Raw genomic sequence first — 24,988 nt, 5'->3', positions numbered from 1 at the left:
GGTATATGTTACTTGAGGTAGCAGCACGGATGATTCGGGGACTTGGTGAGCCGCATTGTTCGAGACGACCCGCAGCTAGAGTAGTCCCCTTCCAGTACTTTATTTATTGAATCTCTGTCCACTATATTTCGGACAGACATTTGTATTTCATTTTCCTTATCAGTAGTTGCTCATGTACTTGTGACACCGGGTTCTGGGATGGTTTTCTTTGAAGATGTGTATTAATAGTTAATTTCTTCATTTGAATTGAAACAGAGATTGTTTTATATATGAAAAATGGAAGTAAAACTCCTAGGTTTTCAAAGTTATAAAAAGAGAATTTAATTGGTGATTTAGTTGGCTTGCCTGACAGCGGTGTCCGGCACCATCACGACCCGTAGTGGATCTGGGTCGTGACAACATGGTATCAGAGCTCTAGGTTCCCGTCGGTCTCACGAGTCTTGAGCAAGTCTAGTAGAGTCTCGCGGATCAGTACGGAGACGTCTGTACTTATCCTCGGGAGGCTGCAGGACTGTTAGGAGTACTTCCCTTCTTGATTTCCTTATCGTGCGGTTCAATTCCTTTGAGGCTTATGCCTTGATTCCTTTCCACTCAATCTTACGCGAGCGCTTGTTATAAATCGAAAATGGAAGGATTGCAATGGCACTGCAGATGTGATACGGGATGTTTCTCCCGGTATAGCTGATCAGATTATTGTCGTCGCCTTATAGAAGAATATTTTATTGTTTCAGCCCAATAGCGGTATTTTCGAGGGTTTGAGGCGAGGCACAAGTTGTCGCATTGCTTATGAATGACTATTCTGCAGTAGTAATATGATGGTAGGGTATAGCCCACGTGTCGGGGCAGTGAATGGCTTGAAGGGAGGTTTACTCAGTGTGTAATCAAGGGAGTCAGTATTTTATTCCCGGTAAGGGGAAAGCCAATCGAGCTAAGGATGGTCAGACGTGATTTAGTGGAAGTAATGAAACGTGGTAATGGCAAGCGTGAAGGAGTTCTCTTCTTTATTGGGGTGCTGTTGTCCTAATTGGACATATTAAGTTTGTTGATGTTATTATTTGCTACAATTCACCGTATGGCGGGATATTGTGAATACTATTGAAGATGCAACCGTCATATATCGCGGGATGCGGTGGTTTAGGATTTAATCAGTGTTTCAAATGTTGACGGTTCGATAAAGATGACCTTCAGATGGGGTTTTAGTCAGTAGCGATTTGTGAATTCAGGTGCTATGAAGATTAATTTTATTAAGACAACGACTGAGCAACAAAAGATGAGGAGGACATATGAGAAGTGTCAGGCAGAGTTTTAAAACTTCTAAAAGGTCAGGCTTAGGGAGCGCAGGCCGAATAGTTGGTTAAAGGAGTGAGATTGCCCAAAGTGGGAGAATGGCGGGGCTGTATAGGGCCTAGTAGTAGGATGACTACGCACCTAAGGATAGTTTGGAAGGATCTGGGATTTTAGCGACAGGCAATGGAAGTCGGTNCTCAAACCTGCAATCAAGCACAACCTGTGAGCATTTTGGGATTATTTTGTATCAAATTATACTCAAAGCATAGGCAAGTAGGGGCATAAAACACGTTAAAATCCTACTTATCAACTACCCCAAACTTAAACCTTTGCTTGTCCTCAAGCAAACAAAATAAGACCCACCCCTTAAAGCAACATCCAAGTAATTCCAGCTATCCTAATGTAACCTCAACAAGCATCAATTGGGACTAACAATTTCCCTCAATACGAATGCAACATTAACACATTTTAAACTTTGAAAACTATGGTTCAAGTGTGATACAAGTGCATCAAGAGTTGACACATTTCATCAAAGAACTTTTCTCAAATACCTTGGTCATTGTGGAACCCAAACTCACACATCCTCAACTCTCCCTAAGCGAACCTCACCTTTTAGAGTATTGACACACAAACCGAGGTTGATGGACTTTCACTCATCTCTCTCAAGAAGGCCACAAGTCCGGCTCTAGGTACCATATGCTTGCCCCTTATGTAAGTATCCACTAATGTAGGCTCCCTTCAACTCGAGATCATATAGGGCTTTTGCGGAGTCATTGTGAAGGCTTTTGGGTAAGGGTAGGACATGTTTTTGTTCAAATGGGTTCAATCTTCCCTTAAGCACTTCTTTTGATTCATTTTGGCACACTTTCTTGACTCATTTGAGTATTTCACTTCTTTTCAAGGGGTTAGAGGGACACATTGTCACTCTTTCTTATGCAATTCAAATCATTTCTCCTTTTTCTACTTTTTCCACGCCTTTTTCACTTTTGTTTCCCTTGAATCCCCTTTTTATTCTTTTTCACATTGGTCTTTCTTTTTGTCTTTTCTTTTCTTTCTTTTTCATTGCTTTCCTTTTTCTTTTGCTTTTGTACCTTTTACCACTTTGTTTCCTTTCTTGTCTCTCCTACCCCAAACTTAGATATTTGCCATTACTCAAGGGAAGATTTTGGGTGCCAAGAGAGGGTATCTTTTAGAACGGGTATAGGCTTGTAACATTGGTTCTTGAAAGAAAAAGGTTCAAGGCTCGAAAGGGTTAACTAGGGATCATTTCATTGGTAGGCCATTGAATTGTTCAACTTAACATTGGGATCAAGGAGAGCATATAATCACTTCTCAAGTCAAATTTCACCTAGGATTTTGCCTCAACAAACATTCAGGGCAAGTTCTAGACCATTGGCTCGGGACTTGGACTCACAATTCGATTCCTCACCACACATGCTAGGGGATTGCTAAAGACATTGAGTCGAGGGCCCACAACGACCTCAGTTATGATTCAAGCGCACAATGGTCCAAAAAGACCACATGATGATTGTTTGGTCAACACAAGAGTCTCAAGGCCATGACTTTCACCATCCTAAACACAACATTATGTCTTTGATCATGGGATCGAAGGCAAATGTGTTAGGCCCAAGTGAAGCTTTGCCTGAGGTAGCCTTAACTACGAAATATCAAAAACAAAAGAAAAATAAAAAACGGACTCAAACCCTTTAGAAGGTTGTCACGCCATCTATCATTGGGAAGAGCCACCCGGTTCGCACTATACTCCACCCTTGGAAAGAACCGTGGCATTAAGAAAACCAAGGGCTTATTGAAAACGCCAAAAACAAACAAAAAGGCTAACGATACGAATATGAAGCCAAGAAAACGAAAAAATTTTGCGAAAATAGAAAAACAGAATGAATATGTACAATCGGGGAGTAGAATATACAATAAGGGATGCAAATATACCGAATGTAACTTTATATACAGACCAAAAGAGAATAAAAAGTACGAGAAAAGTAGCTAAAATGTAAAGTTATATATAGACCAACTAGAAAATCAAATCAACAGAACATAAAATGAGAATCTAATATGTACAGTCATCCAGATAATCCAAAAAAAATATAGGGAGCGCCCCGACGAATAAGAGCTGGCATTGTCCCCAATGCCAACTACACAAATAAGCACAAAAAATCAATGAAAGGATATAGAAGAGCTCCCTAGGCCTGGTCCGTCTGCATGGGATCCTCAGTGGTCCGCTGATCCTCTGTATGGGCGGGAACCTCAGACTGGTTCCCGGCCTGCTGCTCTACTGCTGGGACAGTGGCCTGCTCCTGGACCGGCTGAATATCGGGTGCATCACTGGAGGGGATCTCCTGAGTCTCTGCAAGCTCAATCACTACACCCTCTGTACTGGGAAGCTTCCTCTTCTTCCTTGGAGGACTAGGTGCCTGCTCCTGCTGTGGCTCTGGTGCTGTTGCTGGAGGAGCTGAATCCTCAAATAACAAGTCTAAAGGCATCTGATCTGCCAATAGCTTGTCCACGTCCGCTCTAAGCACCTTCACCGACTCCTTAGACGCCCTTGACTTTCTCATCTTTTTGTGCTCCTTGGAAAGCTCCTTCAGAGCTTTGCCATGTGAATCTACCGCTTTAGTCAAGGCAGCCTGAGTCTCCATAATCTTCTCCTGGTTGGCCAGGAGCATCTTCAATGTATCCTCAATAGACTGAGGAATCTGAACAGTGGCTGGTGCTGACTGGGCCTTAATTGAAGTAGCCAATGCGGACAACTTGGATGTCGCAGCTAACATCCAGTTGTTTAAACTGGCCAAAGTCTTTGCCAACTGATGGGTTGTGAAAGGGTTGGTCCGGGAAGAAGGGACTGTCGGGCCAGCTTAAGAACTAGGACCCGCAGAAGAGGGGGGCACATCATCAGTAATGGTGACAGCTGGAATGGAGGGAAGCTCAGTAGAAGGATCAACAGCAGACTCTACCGCAACTGGCTCCTCAGACTGGCCAATCGGGGCAGAGGTGGGTGCCTTGTGTTTCTTGTCCTTTGGGTTGTCCGGCCCCTGAATGCTGAACCATGAGAACGGGGACACTGGGCGAACTGTCACATCATAGGGCTTCTTCTTTACCTTCGCATCCCGGAAATACATGGTGAGAGTGTTGGGATATGGATAGTTCCCAATGCTGTCAACCCCCATTGAAGTGATCGTCCTGTACATCACATTCCCCATATTGATAGGGAAGCCCGCCATGATAGAGGCAATCGGCATAGCACGGGGAAGTGGGATAGTCTGGTCATGGGAAGTGGGGTCAAGCCTGTTGCACACAAATGTAAGCCACCCTCTAGCTTCGAAGTTCAAATTCTTCCATAAAATCTTCACCCCCGCCTGTATCCAATCCGGAACAGTACCCGGATGAGCCAAATACTCAGCCAACCATGGGCGAACCTCCTCCTTTATTTCCAACTTCTCATTGTATTGGGTTTCGTCTTCATCGTCAAAACCCAAATATTCATTGAACGCCTTCCCAGAAAACACTATATTTTTGTCTCGCACTTTGGTCGCAATTGAGCCCTTTTTGGTGCGGGTGACATTGCAATAAAACTACTTGACCATGTGCTCGTTGGCATTTATCAAGTTATCACAAAAATGCTCCCACCCTACTCTGGTATGAAATTGCTTGTGTACATTGGGGAGTATGGGCAATAGGTCTCGGGTGATTATGCTCCTCTCTGCAATCAGTTTTCTTTTTGGCCACAATTCTTTGAATTTATGGAAGGCCACTTGGCTAACAAAGCGGTCTTCCCAAATCTCAGCTTTTCTTGTTCGTTCGATACCACCAATCTGGGGCACCCCACTGTCCGGAACCTCATCATCACTGTTAGTCCCCCCTGCTGCACTCTCCCCAGATACTGAAGCTGTGGGGGAGGTGGAGTATTCGCTGCTGCCTGCTGCTGAGCCATCAGACGACTCAGACTGTACATTTTGTGGAGCTTGGGCTGTAGGTGGAGCTGGGACTGAGGGGGCTTGCCCTGAGTCAGCTGAGATATCCTGAGAAGGTAGGTACTCACTCCCCGATTGGTCGTCATCACTCACTACTTGCTTTCTTGTTTTCAGTTTTGGTCAGGGAGTGAGTTTTGTTTGTTTCTCTTTTCCTCTCCGGGAGGATTCACCTCGTCCGGGTTGTTTTGCACCTCGACCTCTTAGTTTTACCATTTTCTGCAAGCAAACATGTCTAACTTTGTTAGNAATTGCTTAAATCACATTAATTTAGTAATTGGATTTTCTAAAAGACTTAAGCTTCGTTTTCTCAAACTATTAAAGAGAATTGGCCTTCCTTGGACAATTGCTCTATGTGGACTTCATGACTGACTGTTTCTGTGTGTGTTTATTTTGGAACGGGCCGAACGCCTCGGCAGATTAATAGATGCATCTATAGGCGCGCCGTCGACCCTCCGCAAGTGCACATTTATTTCTGTTGGAGCGGGCCGACGCCTCGGTATGATTTGCGCATGCTTGTACTGCTGCCTGGAACTTAATTAAATTGTTGTTGCCTTTCATGGCTTAAAAATATTCGGAATATATTTAAAAAGGAAATTCTGGGAGACTTCTTATAAAAGAATTAATTGATTATTTGTTTCCTTCTAGTTGGACTAAAATCATGTTGATAGAATAAACACACTGGTTAGTATATATATATATATATTAAAGAGGAACCATTATTGGATCATTAGAAAGTGTCAGAGTTGACCATCTCGTCTCTACCCCTCCTGGATTAGGCGGGATATTTACTGAGTACACGTTGATTATGTACTCATACTACACTTCTGTGCACTTTTGTTTCACAGGTACATGATACATTAGCGGCCTATCGGCGCAGCAGCACGGACGATTCAGGGACTAGGTGAGTTGCAGTATGCAAGGCGACCCGTAGCTCTTTAAAGTCCCTTTCTAGTAACTGTATTTCTTTTCCGTCCATTGTATTCCGGACGGATGTTGTGTTGTATTTATATCCTATTCAGTAGTTGCTCATGCACTTGTGACACCGGGTTTCTGGGAGCAAACTTTGTACTAATTATTATTATTTAAGTTTGAATTCAAGAAATGATCTTTATTTATGTAAAACGGAAGGAAAAACCTTAGATTTTCTAAAAGTCTAAAAAGAGGAATTAATTGGTAATATAGTTGGCTAGCCTGACAGCGGTGTCCGGCGCCATCACGACCCGTAGTGGATTTGGGTCGTGACAACATGGTATCAGAGCTCTAGGTTCCCGTCGGTCTCACGAGTCATGAGCAAGTCTAGTAGAGTCTCGCGGATCGGTACGGAGACGTCTGTACTTATCCTCGGGAGGCTGCAGGACTGTTAGGAGTACTTCCCTTCTTGATTTCCTTATCATGCGGTTCAATTCCTTTGAGGCTTATGCCTTTGATTCCTTTCCACTCAATCTTACGCGAGCGCTTGTTATAAATCGAAAATGGAAGGATTGCAATGGCACTGCAGATGTGGTGCGGGATGATTTTCCCGGTATAGTTGATTGGACTATTATAGTCGCATTACGGAAGGAATCTACATTGTTTAGCTCCGTAACAGAACTTCTGAGAGCCTTGAGGCTAGGCACAGGTTGCCATAATGCTTATGAGCGACTATCCCGCAGTATTGTTGTGATGGTGGGATGTTTTCCCACGTGTCGGGGCAGTGAATGACTTGAAGGGAGGTTTACTCAGTATGTAATCAAGGGAGTCAGTATTTTATTCCCGGCAAGGGGAAAGCCAATCGAGCTAAGGATGGTCAGACGTGAACTAGTGGAAGTAATGAAACGTGGTAATGGCAAGCGTGAAGGAGTTCTCTTCTTTATTGGGGTGCTGTTGTCCTAATTGGACATATTAAGTTTGTTGATGTTATTATCTGCTACAATTCACCGTATGGCGGGATATTGTGAATACTATTGAAGATGCAACCGTCATATATCGCGGGATGCGGTGGTTTAGGATTTAATCAGTGTTTCAAATGTTGACGGTTCGATAAAGATGACCTTCAGATGGGGTTTTAGTCAGTAGCGATTTGTGAATTCAGGTGCTATGAAGATAAATTTTATTAAGACAACGACTGAGCAACAAAAGATGAGGAGGACATATGGGAAGTGTCAGGCAGAGTTTTAAAACTTCTAAAAGGTCAGGCTTAGGGAGCGCAGGCCGAATAGTTGGTTAAAGGAGTGAGATTGCCCAAAGTGGGAGAATGGCGGGGCTGTATAGGGCCTAGTAGTAGGATGACTACGCACCTAAGGATAGTTTGGAAGGATCTGGGATTTTAGCGACAGGCAATGGAAGTCGGTAGATTAATTTGAAGCATGGTGTTGTTATACGGCAGGAGATCGGATATGGCGCAAAGGAGCTGCATAAAGTGAAGAAAGACGTAGCATGACTTTAAAGTGAAGGGATGCTGTCGCACAATTAATGGATGTCCACGAGGGGTGAATGGACTCGTGCAGCTGGAGAGTGAGCTCAGACTCGGGATGGGTTATTGATGTCGTAGTGATGGTACCCTACGCAGCAGCGTTGGAAGGTGCCGGGGAGTGATTTCGATAGGTGGGGTATTCCGGTGAGCAGGTTAGCAGTCGCGTGGTTGGCGAGGCCTCTGCGGAGAGTTCTACTGGATATGCAACAAATGGAATTGTTGTGTGAATGGTGTTAATGATTTAGAGTATCAAATTGAGTTTCTACGGTAAGACACCGAGAATGCCAGCGAGTGTCGGTGCGAAGGTGGATGATGATTCAGAATATGAAAGATGGGGATTTACATGAGAATTCCGAGAATTTGCGGCGGATGATTGCGCAAGGTTATGCCAACAAGAGACTAAGAATAATGGTGAACTCCAAAGTTTTGTAATAATGGCTTCAAGCTAAGTGGGAGAGTCCCACCGCTTACGATTTGGGCTTCATGGTTAGCTACTTGCGAGGTTTCTGGTTAATAGCATACTGAGGGGTTGTCTCAGCTATGGAAAACTACCATAAGTAGTAACTTGAGCAGAAAAATTATTAAAGGTGTGCTATGGTTGGCCTATTGGCTCATAATCGAACTTGGGAAGGGATTCAAGACTTATGCCTTGTATAGATACAGGTTTCGGAGGAAGTGATTCCACCGGGTACCTTGTCGAGAGGGTATTCATGTGTTATAAGATTTATGGAGTTGATTATATTCGGGGCCAAGTCAGAGCGGGTGGCTCTCAGCAGCGGTCCTAGTGAAAATTCAAAAGATGAAGTATAGTACTTAATGATGTCGAGCCTATAGGCGCAGTTGAGAATCAAGCTTATGCATGGAGACTCAGGACATTCTGTGATGTTTTGGCTTGTGGTATGGCATTTGAGAGATGTGAGCCAGTTCATGGGATTTGAGACAGCATGGTCTCGTGATTCGAGGTCGCTCAGGATGAGCGCAGAGGGAGTATGTTATGTGTTGGAAGAAATCAGTAATATCCTTAAGGCAACCAAGGATAAGTTCGAAGAAGGTAGTCAATTAACCATAGTTGAATTTGGCATGTGGGTGTTGGCAGTCAGTTTCTGCAGCGTGATCGGGTTATGTAAGTGATTTGTGATGGTACGTATCAGGCTTGTCAGCCGCCGTAATTGGTGTTATTCAGAGGCCTTCTATTGTTATGGCTTGTTGTGTGGAGGCAGATTCCGGAAGAGGCTATGGTGGCTTAGACCACTACTTAGATATTTGCATATTCTACGATTATGAAAAATTCACCTGTGTGCTGCTATGGTACTCCAGAAGTGAGTTAAGTAGAAGGTTCTTATATGATGAAGTGTTAAAATGTTAATGTTAAAATCGTGTTCTATCGTATGTTGCACATTGGTGCAGTGAGCAGCATGGGAATTCTAAGTGAGGATCAAGTTGCGGCTTGGTGCTGGTAAGGATGTCTCGGGCTCGGATGAGCAGGAAGGGAGCTTTGGTGTTTAAGGTAAGTTGGCATTGTCTTCAGCATCACCTGAGATTGGTGCTTAGTAAAAGGGGGATTAGAGATAACGAAGCTTTGACGTGATCATAGTGAGCGGTGAAAAAATGCGAGTTGGCATAATTCTAGAGAATATGACTAGTGTATTATTGTACTTGCTCGAAAGAGTATTACGATAAGTCTAGTGCTCACGATCACTAGAGAATAATTAGGCGAAGAAATCATAACTCTAGACCTCCTTAATCTTGTCTCCAACCCTTAGTATCTTTAGTTGTTAATTACTACTCTAATTTGTAGTTAATTAGTTAGACGTAGAATCTTTATATTTAAACTTAGGAATTGTCGAGCTTGTCTTCTTAGTGATAATGAACAGTTGTAGCTAAACCTAAGTTCTCTATGGGATTCGACTCCGGACTCTTAGACCGGCTTATATTTGCAGCGACCGTTTATCCCTTTTAGGACTAGAGTTGGGCGTGATCAGCCTGCTAGCGGTTTATGTTGTGTTCAAACTATTTTTTTGTTTTGCATAGTATTTTGTTATTGCCCTTCCACTTACTTGCTGTCTCTTACGATGTGATGTTATTTTTCTGGTTTCTTTTGTTGGTACGGATCTGTTCTTTTGTTCTTTTATGATATTATTGCCTCTTCTATTGAGCCGGGGTCTCCCAGAAATAGCCTCTCTATCCTTCCGGGTAGGGGTAAGGTCTGCATATACTCTACCCTCCCCAGACTCCACTAGTAAAATTTTACTGGGTTGTGTTGTTGTTGTTGTTTCTGTTATTCTTTTACTAGCACAAGCTCAAGGGTTAGCATGAACTTTAATAATCATTGGATCGCACAGGACATTTCAATAATTTTCTTCATGAATCTAAACAACTCACAAGATACACAATAAGAATCAAAATTTTCCTTATAAGTGGATTTTATACCTTCTGAATAAGTGATACAAATCTTGATATATAAAATGTGCGATTAAACTATGGAAAATACTTTACAATAGCGGTTCAGATTCACCACAACTTATTGCCCCTCAATCATATATCTTAATTATGAAAAATTAGTATGATCTGATACATGTACTGAATTTGGACGATTTTTATTGGCCTTGTTAACTTGCATAGTTTGGGATGATGGGGCTGGGTGGGGGTAAAGTACATAAATAGTATAATTTTTATGATCTTATTAAAAAATAAAAAATTTAACTTAAGATATGCAGATTCGAAGTTGAAAATTGTGGTTCTAAAGTTTTCAAATTCAGACCTGCCGGTATGAAGTTGGGTTCTTCCAAAACCTAACTTTATACTTAAGGTATAACGTTAGATTTTGGCAGAGCCAACTTCAAAAGCAGAGGTATATTTTAACATTCTTTTAAAACTTCAGTCCTTCGTGTATGAAGTTATAGGCTTTGATAAAGTCCAACATTATACTCGAAGTTTTGAAGAAGGAAAAAAAAGAGGCAATGGAAGATTCAATCTCAATCTTGTCAAAACTTGCTGAATTTAAATAATTTTTTTTTAAAAAAAATAAGATATATTTTAGATAGAAGTGATATAAGCGGGTGATTTTTAAAAATAGTCAGATTTACAACTGGTCATTCAAAAATAGCCCAATTTCAAAAGTAATCGAAATTTAGCCACTTTTTATGTAAAGATAAATCTGAGCGAAAACACTGTTCAAAACCCGGAAAATACTCCAGTATATTATGCTGGAGTTCCAGCATAAGTATACTTGATCTCCAGCATATTATACTGGAGTTCCAGGATAGTATGTTGGAACTCCAGCATAATATGATGGAGTTCCATCATAAATACACTAGAACTCCAGCATAATATACTGGAGTTCCAGCAAGTATAATGGTCCAGTATAATATACTGGAGTTTGGTGCTCCAGTCTCCAGTATATTATACTGGAGCCAGCAAAGTATCCCGGTCCAGCATAATATGCTGGAGTTCATACACAAGTGCACCGAACTTCACTATATTATGCTGGACCGGTCTCTATTGCAACAAAACGGTGGCTATTTTTCATTGACTTGGTAAACGCCGGCTATTTTTGATTGACCAGTCCGAAAACTGGCTATACCGTAAAATTTTGGCGATATAAACGGCTATCTGATTTCATTTCTGTGTTGGGTTGGGGGAGGGGGAGAACAGGCCACTTCCATCGTCGCTGTCTAATGTGTGACTCAAATTACAGTTGTTTTTTTTAATCTTTCGGATAATGTAATAGTGCATGTTGCTCAATTTGGATAATACCAGTCATTATTTGTACTTGTATAGAATAAATATTTGTACTTTTTATAGAATAAATATATGCATATAACTTGTCACTCTCGATATTTGCACACTAGTTTAAAGTAGGAGTTGGTCAATTATGCTCCAAGTGTCATCTTGGATATTTTGTCCTTTTCTTCGCCAAGTGTCATCTTATTCATTGCTTTTTTCGTACAACTAAATTCAGTGGTAGTTAACTAAACCATGTTTTAGCAAAAAAAAAAAGAAGATTTTTCCAGTAAAATCCTAAGCTATTGTTTTTTTTTTTTGTTTTTTTATTGTCTTTCTTTTACTTTTCATAAACTCAGCGAATGAATAGTTGTTATGGAAAGAAAGGGATAATTTTTTTTAGATAGAACAGCCTACAATGGCCGATAAGCCAACTTTACATGCTACGAATAACACAGAGAGCGTCAGTGAGTTAGATAAAAAGAAAAAAATAATTCAGACAAATAAAAAGTGACTCGGACAAAAAAATAAACGATGTGGCTTAAACAAATCTTTTTTTTCATAACCTCAGACAAATCAATCGAATATTGATTAATACGATTTTTGCCAAAATTTTGGTAAAACGGAAAAAAGGAATATGTTCCTTTTTTATTTCTGTAGATAAACTACATATGTGACTCGGCTATGATGAAATACAAGTAAAGAAACTAGTCGCAGTAAATATTTTAGTTGACTATAAGACAAAATTTAGACTCAAGATAAAAATAAGATAGAATATGATCATAATGAAGCTTGGCTCAAACCAAATATAGATCACTTACAATTAGTAAAACTTTTATCTTTTTCTCTAAATACGCACGATGAGTCCATAAAGATATGTTATTTCGTAGATAATTGATAATCAAATGTTCTGAAACATTTTATGGGATACGCAATTAAAATTAATTAATTTGCAACACAAATTACCTGGAGGAGAGCAACACGAAAAGTGCAAGATTATTTTGTATAATAAATAAAATGTAAGCTACTACTGTATTGCATGAATTATCTTTAACAATTTTATCACGCCAGATCCAATAAATTCAAAGTATAGATTAGATAGGACATTCTATCATCATGAAAAATAATTGTATATGGTATTTGAAATAGAAGGGTGTCCGTGTGAAAATAAGCACCTGCACTTGGCAACATACAATCCACTCCATTTTCCTCTCGTGCTTTCTCTTGGCCCGATCCTGCAAATTGTAAAAATCTCCCAAAGTTGGACTAATAGAAATTGAGATCTATCCACACAAGCTCAGATTCATACGTATGCAATTGAAGAATTAACAAACTGGTGAGGATCGTAGAGTGAGAAAGTAGAGAGAAGGAGGAGAAGATATCATCTCTGTATTAACTATATTTGGGAATACACAGTGCCAACTAGTATAACCACTTCACGATGGTTAGTGGAGAAGCTCCGTGAAATGACAAAATTACCCCTTACTTAATACACTAAACTACCCCTCACTCAATACTCCCCTCAAGCTGGTGGGTGAAAGACATCAGACACGCCAAGCTTGGATAAGAGAAGTTGATGTTGAGCAGTAGTAGGTAAGCCTTTGGTCAGTAGGTCGGCAAGCTGTTGAGCAGAGGAAACATGATGAGGAAGAATAAGCCCATACTTGATCTTTTCGCGCACAAAATGACAATCAAGCTTGATGTGTTTGGTGTGCTCGTGGAAAATGGGATTGCTAGCAATTATAGATAGTTGCCTTGTTGTCGCAGAACAAGTACACATGTTGGGATATAGTGAGTCCCAACTCCTGTAACAGACCAACAACCCAAGTAACTTCAGCTATTGCTGCTGCCATGCTCCTATATTCAGCTTCTGCGGAGCTTCTACTAACAGTATGCTGCTTCTTAGACTTCCAAGAAATGAGTGCCTCACCTAACTTGACAACATATCCAGTGACTGACCTCCTTGTGTTAGGGCAGGAGGCTCAATCTGAGTCACAATAGGCAGACAAATTAGTGATAGGACCAGTTGGCAATAACACACCCAAGCCAGGACAACCTTTGAGATATTTAACCACTCTAAAGGCTGCCTCCAAGTGTGATTGTTTAGCCCTCTGTATGAACTGGCTTAAACTCTGAAATGCAAAGCTAATGTCTGGTCTAGTGATGTTGAGGTACAGGAGCTTTCCAATTAACTGCTGATATATTGTGGCATCTTCAAGTTCTAAATCATCAGTGTTTCCTACATGAGCATCATAATCAACAGTGGTAACTTTTGATTAAGTTCCAAAGTTGTCTTAGCAGGTTTATATCACTCAAACCAACTTGAGAAATAAGATCCAAGGCGTACTTTCTTTGATTAAGCAATGATCCCTTTTTGGATCTCAGCACTTCAATTCCAAAAGAGTATCTCAACTCTCCAAGGTCCTTTACCTTAAATCGATTGTGTAGGGTCATTTTTGCATCTTCTATCAGTGTTGGATTGTTGGATGACTACCAGTAATCAGCAAATCATCCACATAGATGAGGATGACTACTAAACCATCTCCTTGTTTTTGGTCAATAAAGAGTGATCCAATGCACTTTGATTATATCCACTCTCTGCCAAACCTTCAGTAAGCTTAATATTCCATTGTCTGGAGGCTTGTTTGAGCCCATACAAGGATTTCAGAAGTCTACACACTTTGGTCTCCCCCTGTTTGGTAAACCCTTGGGGTAAACTCATATAAACTTCTTCATATAAATCACCTTATAGAAAGGCATTATTAATGTACATTTGGTACAAAGGCCAACCTTTGGAAGTGGCTATACTGATAACAAGTCTCACTGCGGCCATTTTGGCAACAGGTAAAAAAGTATCATGATAATCAAGCCCTTTCTTTTGATTATATCCTTTGGCAAACAAACGACCTTGAATCTTTCTACTTCTCCATTTGCTTTGTATTTGACTTTGTAGACCCATTTAGATCCAATGCCTTGCTTGCCTAAAGGTAAATTAACCAGTTCCCAAGTCTCATTATCTTCAAGTGCTTGTATCTCCTGATGCATGGCTTCAACCCATCTGTCATCCTGAACTGCCTCCTTAAAAGAGTTAGGTTCAATGCAAGCTGAAAAAGCCTTCAAATAGGACTGGTATCTTGTTGTTAGATTCCCATAGTATAGCTCTTTGACAATGGATAAAGGCACTGGGTGGCAGTACTTTTTGTTGTCACATAATCCTTTAGCCAAATGGGAGGTTTCGATATTCTTCCTCCTTTTCTAATATCATGGGCTATTTCTTGAACCGATGGTTATTGAGTGGAAGTTTCTTATGGCTGTGGTGGCATTGCTATGTCACTTAAAGTATCTTGTGGAGTGTCTGTAACTGGTGCCAATGTTTCTCTTGAAACTGCATCAGGTGATAGAGCAATTTGATTCTCATGAGCTTCTGGCAATTTCAGCATGTGTCACTTGTTGTTGAGCATCATCATCATCAAGTTGACTTGTTGATTCTTGTTTCAATACTAGGCTGAGCTGATTGTACTACCAGCTCTGGCTGTTTGAGAAATAACTCAGCAGAATCCAGTTCAACATTCTTGAATGGAAACACACCCTCCCTAAAGCTAACATCCCTGCTGACCAGAAAGACCTTCCTTTCTAGATCATAAAGCCTGTAGCTATTTTGAGTTGTTGAGTATCCACTTCTGTTTGCTCTTGGACTAAATTTATCTCCTTTTGGGAGGTTACTAGCATAACAGAGACAACCAAATACCCTAAGGTGATTTATGTCAGGTGGTTTATTGTATAAAATCTCATGAGGTGACTTTCCTTTTAAAACAGAAGTAGGCCATTTGTTAAGCAGATACACAGCAGTCTTTACACACTCTCCACAAAACCTGTTAGGAATTGAACTTTGGAACTTTAAGGCTCTAGCTATTTCCAGAATGTGTCTACGCTTCCTCTCTACTACCCCATTCTGTTGAGGTGTGTAGGGACAACTACTCTGATGAACAATTCCTAATGAAGAAAACAATTCATTGTAGCCAGAATTAAAGAATTCAGTGCCATTGTCAAATCTCAATGTTTTGACAGTCACACCAAATTGGTTTTTAACCATTGAAAAGAAGCTCTTCAATACAACTATTACTTCACTCTTTGATTGCAACAAACATACCCAAGTGAATCTACTGTAATCATCTACCACTGTAACAAAGTAGTGTTTCCTGTCACATGTAGGTATTCTATGAGGTCCCCATACATCTACATGAATAAGCTGGAAAATAATAACAGCATTATTACTACTAGATGGAAATTTTAGCCTGCTCTGCTTAGCCAAGGGGCATATATCACAATTATGTTGCACTCTACTGTCCACAGAGTTTCTCAACTGTTGGATATGCTGCATTGCTTTTATTAAAGGGTGTCCTAGTCTCATGTGCCATAGGGCCGAGTTATTTGAACTATTGCTGACCATTGTTGTTGTAGGTATTGATCTCCTCTGCAAAAGTACAGTCCACATGATTCCTTACTAATCCCCATCACCTTCCCATTGTAAAGACCCTGCAACACACAGAAGTCAGAGAAGAACATTGCAATACAACTCAGTTCCTTGGTCAGTTTTGTAAAAGACAATAAATTGAACTTAAAGTCAGGAACATGTAAAACATCCTTCAAAACTTGATTGTCCAGTATAGAGACACTTCCTATATGGGATACTTTGCACTTATTCCCTGTTGGTACTTGCACTCCACTATTATTCTGTGAACTACAATCCTTAATATCATTCATGATCTCCTTATGAAAGATAATATGATGTGAAGCACGAGCACCTGAGTCTAATATCCATTCACAATCAAAGGCATTTGATAACAATGCATTTATACCTGCCATAAGCGAGTGATAGTCACCTGTGTCTTGTTTGTTTAGAAGATTTAGTAGCTGCTTGTATTGATTCTCCGTGAAGAAGTTCCCCTGTGTGGGCTGAGTGCTTGATGTATTCCCTGCCTCAGCAGCAACAACATTAGCATAAGGTTTGACACCTTGTATTTGCACTTTTTTCTTACTCTTGAAATCTAGGGGGTACCCTATGATCTTATAACAGTTTTCCTTCAAGTGACCTTTGTAGCCGGAAAATTCACAAATCAACCCTGGTTTCTTTGCCTTGAATCCCTGATTGAATGTCTGATTTTTTCCAGCTAGCATGGTCAAAGCCTCATTGTTAGATTCCCCTGTTCCAAGGGTTCTTTGGCTCTCTTCTTGTATGACCAAGGCATATGCCTGATTGACTGTCAACACAGGTGTTTTGAGTAACACTTGGCTCTCACATGCCTATAACTTTCATTTAGGCCAACTAGAAACTGTAAAAGTCTCAGATTTTTGAATTGTTCAATGAAAGGCCTTGTTTCCTCACAATCACACCTAGGTCCTGCCACTAACAAGTCCATTTCATCCCAAAGATCCTTCATTTTGGAGTAGTAAGCAGTGACTGAATCTGTGCCTTGAGTTAATGATCCTATCATCTTCCACAACCGAAAGGTTTGAGTTAAATTTGATTTGTCAAATCGTTCCTTAAACTCGCTCCAAACCTTTGCCGCATTTGATGCATAAATGATGCTAGGTTGCAATTCCACCGCCATTGTTTTTCCTATCCACGATAGCACCACAACATTGCATCTTTCTCATTGATTTACTAATTTGCCTTTGAATGAGCCTTTTACACAAGTTCCTTCTATGAACCCTAATTTGTTCTTCACCAACAGTGCCATTCGTATAGCTCGACTCCACAAACCATAATTTTCTGGACCTGTGAGTTTTATGTCGATCAACGCCACACCAGGTGTGTCTGATTCTCTCAAGTACAAAGGATGATTGTGATCAATTCGAGGAATTTCTGCTTCTCCCATGGCCGCTCAGCTTCAGCAATGGCTTTCTATTGAAACACTGGAATTTTAGTCCTAAATCTCAATCGATTGCTCTGATACCATGATAGAATCTGAGATCTATCCACAAAAGCTCAGATTCATATGCATGCAATTGAAGAATTAACAAATTGGTGAAGATCGTGGAATGAGAAAGTAGAGAGAAGGAAGAGAAGATATCATCTCTGTATTAACTATATTTGGGAATACACAGTGCTAACTAATATAACCACTTCGCGGTGGTTAGTGGATAAGCTCTATGCAATGACAAAATTACCCCTAACTTAATACACAAAACTACGCCTCACTCAATACAAACCTTCCGAAAAAGGTTATTTACCTTATTTTTTTAACACTTACTATATATAGTTACTTGAAATTCAATGCCTATATTAAGCAATCTGCAAAATCAGATACAGGTAGATGGGACAAATACTTGTGCATAGAAAACAATATTTAACTCAGTGAGACATCAGATTGAAGCTACAGAAAGCAAATATCTTCCTTTGATTGTTCAATCAACAGTACCTGGAATATTCCAATACATTGTTTGCTTGCTGTACAAGAACCCCCCTCGGAAAGGGGAAAGGCAAAAAGAAAAAGGACTCTACCTGCTTCAGTTCCAGGCTTACTCTTTTCTATCTTCTATGGGACAGCATAAATATACAAGTTTGGTGCCATTAATGTCTTGATGAAGGATCAGCTGTACATTGAATAACTGGAAGCCAACCTCAAAAAGCAAATGAATCATTAGTTCTGTGGCTCATGTTAAGTCTAATCAGGCATACATCTTTGGACAAGACCCTATATGCCGAGAAATGATATTGGTGACAGGGTCAACATATTCTCATTGGGAAGTGCTTCATCATTGGAACACTAGACTCAAAGAGCATGTGGGGGAAATCAGGTTGATCAATCTGACAATAGATAATGAAGTTCTGCCACTGCATTTCCTAGTTTCTCCTCTTAGGAAATCGTTATTGTGCAAAACAGCTTCCTTCAAACATGCCAAGATATAGCAGATTTACTCAGAAAACCCAGTAACACTGAAACTTTGAAGTTCTCCATTAATATGTCCGAAAATACATATCATGTTCCACCCGTGCGACTTGACAAGGGAGGGCAAGGATTGAGATCTACTGAATAAATCAATTTCACATGATCCCTCAAAAGTTGCTGGGACACCCGATTGGCCAAGGCTGATTGCGCATTGCAAAGTTCTCCAGTGGCAGGCCTCCCAAACTGCTTTCCCGGAGCATCATCCTCGAAGGATGCCAATTCTTGGAAAGCACGAGATCCTAATGGCGTCGCTCGTAAAGCATCAGGATCCCAGTAAGAAGGACCGTTCATATAGGGACTACTTGGAACTGTTCTGGCCTCTTGCAAGTAAACTGACTGATTCATGTGACGAAATGGGATAGCACCATTACCTCCAGAGATTGGTGTTGATGAGCCAGATGTATTGAGAGGGCTTGATATAGGCGAGGGAGACATCCTCCCGTTTAGGTTTTGAGGTGACCTTGGATGTAAAAGAGGGCTACCAATTGGGGAGACAGGGCAAGATATGTTTTTCGGAATGTGGATGTCCCTGGACAATAAAGAACAAGTCAGTGATCAAAATGTATGAATACTATTGTCATGAAGCTTTTTACTCCAAGCATATCGAGATGAGAAAATTACAAATTTAATGGGAACCCCTTTCCGCTTAAGAAATTTCTCAACAATGTAGAGGGCATTTGAAAGGTTAAGTAATCAAAAGAAGCAAAGACCTGCAGTGAAAATTAGATCTTGATGCTCTAGATGAGTGGATTCCAAGCTTTTCTGATTCCAACGTAGGATAATTTCTTGCAGATCCAATGCCCTAGAACAAATTCGCAAAGAACACAGCAGTGAGCATCAATCAAAGGGCACAGAATTCCAAAATAAAGAAACCACGCCAGATCAACCTATTATGTTCTGGTCATCAATATGTTAAAGATTAGTTCTGTAAATTGGAAAGTTCGCTTGGAATTACAATTTGCACACATTCACACATCGAGCATTTGTTGTACGTCTTTAACAGGGTTTGAGTCTTTTATTCCTAAAACTATTCTAATCTGGGACCAAAAATTATCACCTGACTTCTAAGAAAAAGCCAAAATGAACTGAACGTCGTAATTTGCCACAGAGCAGCATGCAGGAGTAAACAATCCTAAACATTTTTGATCAGTAAGATAGAAATTATATTCACAAAAGATGGCGCTGTGAGCTGTATGAGCAAACAATCCTAAACCTTGACAATACCAATGTTCAAGTTACATCATCTACCTTTCCAGAAGAAGCAATCTTATTTTAAGAATCTGCATAACTTCCATGCAACTGTCCAAATTACTCTATATCTTCCATGCAACTGTCTCAATTACGCTTACTGTAATATGCTCAAGTACCTTCTTGGTACCTTGTTATTAATAAAATAAAATTACCTTATCTAAAAAATAAAAATAAAAACTTACTGTATGACTATAGGATAGACTACTAGATGAATTCCATACACTGATATGCATATGAATTGGAATCCAGATGGACTAATGAGAATATGTTGGCAGAACTCAATGATGAAAGCTTGACTATTGAAAATACGAGACCCATCAGTTTATTTTGCTCAATTGTTTATGGGTTAAGAACAAAAGAAGAAATACATAAAAGCACAAAAGTATAATGAGGAGCAAGAATTCCTGTTTCGTAACAGAAGTCTCCCAAATGTCCTAATAAACAGATAATGTACCAGAAGTTTTACCCCATTTGCAGCTGCACAAGGAGGATTGAAAGATGCAGGAAATATATTTGGCTTTTCCAGAGGGGCAGCATCTTTAACAAAAGGATGCTCCAATAGCTCAGCAGCAGTAGGACGACTTCGTGGCTCACGCTGTAAACACTTCCTCACAAAATCTTTTCCCTCGTCTGAAAGGTGTTCCGGGATTGCTGGGAGTTCTTTACTGTTCCCAATCTTAAACATGGCAGCAACCTTTGGCCCATACGACATCAAACACCACATAATACAGGTCAAGGGAATGAACTGCTATTGTAAAACATGCTAGTCCAAATTATATGAAAGCAAAAAGTCCCATCTTCCAACAATGTTCAGAAAAAGAAAAAAGTAAAAAGATGCTCTAATTAAGCTTCTCTAAGCCAAAATTACTTACTCCTTCATACTGGCTCCAAGGAGGCTTTGATGTAGCCATTTCTAAGACAGTGCATCCAAGACTCCATATATCAACAGCAAGGTTGCAGCCACTGGAGTTCTTTATTACCTGAGCCAATGGTAAAGAGATGGTTTCACAAGTCAGTGTATAAGTATTAGCAATGGAGGTGCACACAAAACATTTAAATGCCTAAAGCATATTCCAACCTCGGGGGCCATCCAGTAAGGACTTCCTTTGAATGATAATGGACAAGATTGCCCTGTGATCTGCGAATTTGTAATTGAGCAATTAATGACACAGCTCCAGTTCAAAAAAAAAAATATTCCAGTTCAGAAATGGTACAGAGCTCCATCTGAAAATGCAGCCTTGATGTTGAAGATATACAATTCCAGGTGGGGAACAATTGCACCAAATGCAAATCTTAACGGATCAAATCCTACTTTTGTCTTTCAAAAAATAAGGAATTAAGTTTAATGCCATGAAGCTAAAAACTAGAACAGTTTTTCTATCCATCCGACAGTACAGTTTTTCTATCCATCCGACAGTGCTAGTCTCACGTTAGAAGATAAAATGTCACCGGCTATTTCCGCTTAATCACAATCTTCAATAGCATTGGCATCATCTTACAAGATAATGCCGTTAGAGGCCTGTGATTAAACTTACATGCTTCGCCATTCCAAAGTCTGCCAACTTTATGCGCCCATTTGGATCAACAAGAATATTTGCCCCTTTAATATCTCTGCAAAAGTGAAGCTGCTATTAGGTAATCAGCGTACACAGGTCAAGGCTGCTGAAAGGGTGATCTCACAAAATAATCCAACCGAAGAAATTGGGTTACCTATGCACAGTGCTTTTAGCATGTAAATATGCAAGCCCCGATAGAATTTGCTGAGTGTAACTACGGATTGCTGTTTCTCCAAATGGACCATATTCTTGTAAAAGCTTGTAAATGGACCCACCAGAGACATATTCCAAGTAGATATGAAGTTTATCAGGAACCTGATTGAGGAAAACAATTCAGATGAAGAGCAAGCTAAAAAGATTATTGGAATTTATGACAGAAACACATAAATCTTGCAAGAAAGGCCCACTAGTTCTGCCAAAGTACTCATTAATCTCATGACTAAGCTTTGAAGTAAGCTGTTACAGCTATAGAATAAGAAACCAATACTCTAGAACAATTTGAAGTCTGTTAACATAACTAACAGTGCTGGCACAATGACATGTCCTTCACCAGAAAATTCAAATATAAAGCTAATAGTGTTGGCACTATGACATGTCCCTCATCAGAAATTAAAATAAAAAGCTCTAAATTGAAACATTTAGAAAATCAATTGACCATTGAAAACTGACCATCTCTGACCCATAATACTGGACAATATTTGGATGTCTTAATCGGCTCAACAACGCAACCTCCTGCAAAATACTTGAATATGAGAGGATGCTTAAACAGGAACAGATCAGGAATACAAATCTCCAGGCAGTCCAAGGAAATAAGACCTAGCAGGCTGCTACCTACATAATAAACCTACCTGTGCCAACTGCTTTGCACTTTCCTTTGACTTTGAGTCATCCGAAAATAGGGTCACCTCCTTCATTGCACACATTTCTCCACTATCACTGCAAACAGACACATGGCTAATCATTAATTTTTTTTTCTTTTTTGGAATAAGATGGCCAAGCATTAAACTAAGGCATCAGCAATCAATCTTCAAGAATTTGACATGTCAATGACAAAGTGATATGTAAAGATTGGATTCCTTGTTCACTTGAAAAGGCCACATGCATTGAAATTGGAAATAAAAGAAATTCAAATGCAGACTGTATGGATATACCTATTAAAACCAACATAAACGTGTCCAAATGTGCCTCTACCAAGCAACTTCCCCTTTTTCCAGCGAGATCCAGGGCTAGAAAGATTATCTGCTCTGCCAGGGCTTCGTGGCACTGAGGGAGATGTTGCAACTGAATTGGAATGAGAAAAGGGTGAAGTGTTGGAAATTGTTATAGGAGGACGGGGCAAAGGATGACTTTCTGATTTTGCATCATCAAGCCAACTAGTCTGCAGTTCAGATGCTCCACCTCCAGCCCTAGGATGAATTGGTGTGACAGCGCCACTGTGAATTCTTGAGCTAGGTCCAGGACTTGTCATCCTGGGACTAGGAATTGGAGAGTACTCTGGGCTCCCTCTACTAGGCTGCCAAAACAGTTGCGCTGCCATATCTCCTCCCATGGAATTATGTCCAGAATTCTGACCAGACCCTGGGCTTGAACAATGGCCAGATCCAAGTAAAGGAAGATCCGGATAAGTCTTTCCTGCCCACAAAGTAGAACTAGTAATTTGCTCGCAGCCAGCAGCTCTCATTGGGCTTCTAGAAGGACTTGATATAGAACTAACAGGAGCACTGAAGAGGCCACCATGAGAAGGGATCTGTATACTGGGCAAGTGGCTATTTAGTGGTCGTCTCTTAGGAGATCGAGAGGAGACACGTCTACTGGGAGAAAGATTAACTGGTTCAGTTGTGTCTTTTGTGCTTATTTGTCCAACAGCAGACTGATCCTTAACAGGCAAACTTTGAAACCAAAAAAGAAAAAGAAACTATGTCAACCAGGGTGACGTAGTTAAAGAAAACAGCAAACTAAAAAGTTAAAGCAATAATTGTTTCAAATAAGGAACAAAATTAAATAAAACTCATTTGTGAATACATTTCATTTAAGTGACATTCATCATTTGTTTACCTGTAAGGGCTACCCAAGGCAGCCCGGTTGCCAGTTTCAAAATCAGATGCTAGTGGACTACGTTGACGTGAATCACTCGGATCATCACTCTCAATAGAGCACTCACTTGAAACTGATGCAAAAACAAGCTCTCCATCGGCATCTGCAGGGTCCAGTCTGTGCCTGATGCATGCAGGCTTTGAGAGAGGCAGAAACAGGGATGGCTTTGAGCCCTTCTCTGTTCTGGGTCTTGCTGATTGACTGAGTCCAGAGTCTGTCCGGATTACGCTTGCTGTTGGCAGACCTGGAAGTGGAAGTGGCTGGGCTAGAGCACTTTCAGCAAAGCTTTGACATCTCAAGACATGCTTGGAAGGTGATGACGACCTTGACTGTGCTTGGGACTGAGAACCCTTCTCAAAAGCAATGTCACTGCTATGTCTTCGAGATCCTCCTGATTTACTTGGAGACTTAGCTTCACTTGGACTTTTAAATTTGCGATGCAATGTATCAATAAAACTTTCTTTGGTCACTTTCTTCTTTGCTTCCTTCGAAGTTGACTTTCCCCACCATGAAGGCATATTTCCCGGTGCTAAAAGATTTACGAAACCAATAAACAACCCATTAAAACAGATTCTTCTGACAAGACAGACTTGCTATATGACAACACATATGTGAAGCAGAAAAGAGACTAATACGACCTCAGTGAGAACTTGAGAGATAGTTTAAACGATCTGTTGCTATATGTATGTTATCATCTCTCATATTTGTCAATTAAAGATGCTGAAGATCAATATTTCATCAACAATATCCCGAAACAGACTCATAAAAAGGTTCAGAAACCGAAGGAGCAGTTATAAATGATAGAATCAGTCAAATAAAGCAGTCACCTTTGTAATACAACCATGAAAAGCCAATTAAGCCACGTCATTGACATAAGATAACATGGAGAATCAAGTAGTGCCAAGTCGTTAAGACTCTGGATTAGCATAGCTAAAACGAGACGACTATGGCTTGTCTCGCCTCCCTGTTGTTTGGGCTAGATGATTGTCTCGTCGCAATTTAATGCCCAAAAGATTTCGAATTGTAACACTATAACTGTGCACCTTATCTGTGCTTTTATTTTTCCCAGGTAAGTTTGTACCTTTATTCTGTTATGGTGTCACCAAGACCATCCCAACAATCTAATTTCCATTATGAAAGTACCTTCCCGAAAATCTCTGAGACGCACAACTAGACAGTTTACTTAAAATAGAGCCCAGTTCCGTACAATAACTTCCTTCACCACCAATCTCGCAATGAGGAATAAAAAATTTACTTTTTTTCCCTGCAGAAACGTACATCTTCGGAGAAAAAAATTAAAAAATGAGACCCTTCGACCTGCTTCTACTCCATTTTCTGTTTTTTCCACTTAAAAAACCTCGCTAGATCTTTTTCCTAATAACGATGGTGCCTGAACCAACGTGCGCGCACCTGGACTATTCCACTCGGTACCTGCTACCTTCCACCTACACATGTACCTGGTGACTCTGTCCTAAGGGCTTAGGTAGATGGGAAGAAATCACGTAGTGCTTTATGTGTCAGCTGGGTTTGAATACCGATTCCGAGGTTTGCACCTACTTCATTGACCATTAGGCCACACCCTTGAGTGCCTACAGTCGCCAGACTTAAGAACTTTCAACTCACCAACAAAAGCAAATTCATGAGAAAAACTTGAGTTGGACCTTCCTTACCCAATATGGTACCCCC

The 24,988-nt window shown here is 40.4% G+C and overlaps 1 protein-coding gene across 2 annotated transcripts in view; it reads right to left on the bottom strand.

The window, feature by feature from the left end:
- The window catches only part of LOC109225834 (mitogen-activated protein kinase kinase kinase YODA-like), an 8,159-nt gene continuing 990 nt past the window's right edge, over positions 17,820 to 24,988 (bottom strand). Inside the window, exons 2-12 of one of the 2 annotated variants that reach the window (XM_019390614.1) lie at positions 23,264 to 23,831; positions 22,360 to 23,097; positions 22,057 to 22,144; positions 21,878 to 21,940; positions 21,363 to 21,523; positions 21,188 to 21,263; positions 20,731 to 20,790; positions 20,525 to 20,632; positions 20,107 to 20,346; positions 19,112 to 19,203; positions 17,820 to 18,930 (exon numbers count right to left, since the gene is read on the bottom strand). In XM_019390614.1, coding sequence (XP_019246159.1) covers positions 18,432 to 18,930; positions 19,112 to 19,203; positions 20,107 to 20,346; positions 20,525 to 20,632; positions 20,731 to 20,790; positions 21,188 to 21,263; positions 21,363 to 21,523; positions 21,878 to 21,940; positions 22,057 to 22,144; positions 22,360 to 23,097; positions 23,264 to 23,820 — 2,682 coding nt within the window. In that variant the 5' untranslated portion in view covers positions 23,821 to 23,831 and the 3' untranslated portion in view covers positions 17,820 to 18,431. The remainder of the gene's footprint in view (positions 18,931 to 19,111; positions 19,204 to 20,106; positions 20,347 to 20,524; positions 20,633 to 20,730; positions 20,791 to 21,187; positions 21,264 to 21,362; positions 21,524 to 21,877; positions 21,941 to 22,056; positions 22,145 to 22,359; positions 23,098 to 23,263; positions 23,832 to 24,988) is intronic. The other variant, XM_019390615.1, reaches the window with a different exon arrangement.

Source organism: Nicotiana attenuata, chromosome 5 (genome assembly GCF_001879085.1).
Source record: "Nicotiana attenuata strain UT chromosome 5, NIATTr2, whole genome shotgun sequence".
Classification (NCBI taxonomy): domain Eukaryota; kingdom Viridiplantae; phylum Streptophyta; class Magnoliopsida; order Solanales; family Solanaceae; genus Nicotiana; species Nicotiana attenuata.
The sequence above is the reverse complement of the archived record's forward strand: the minus strand, read 5'-3'. Positions and strand labels throughout refer to the sequence as shown.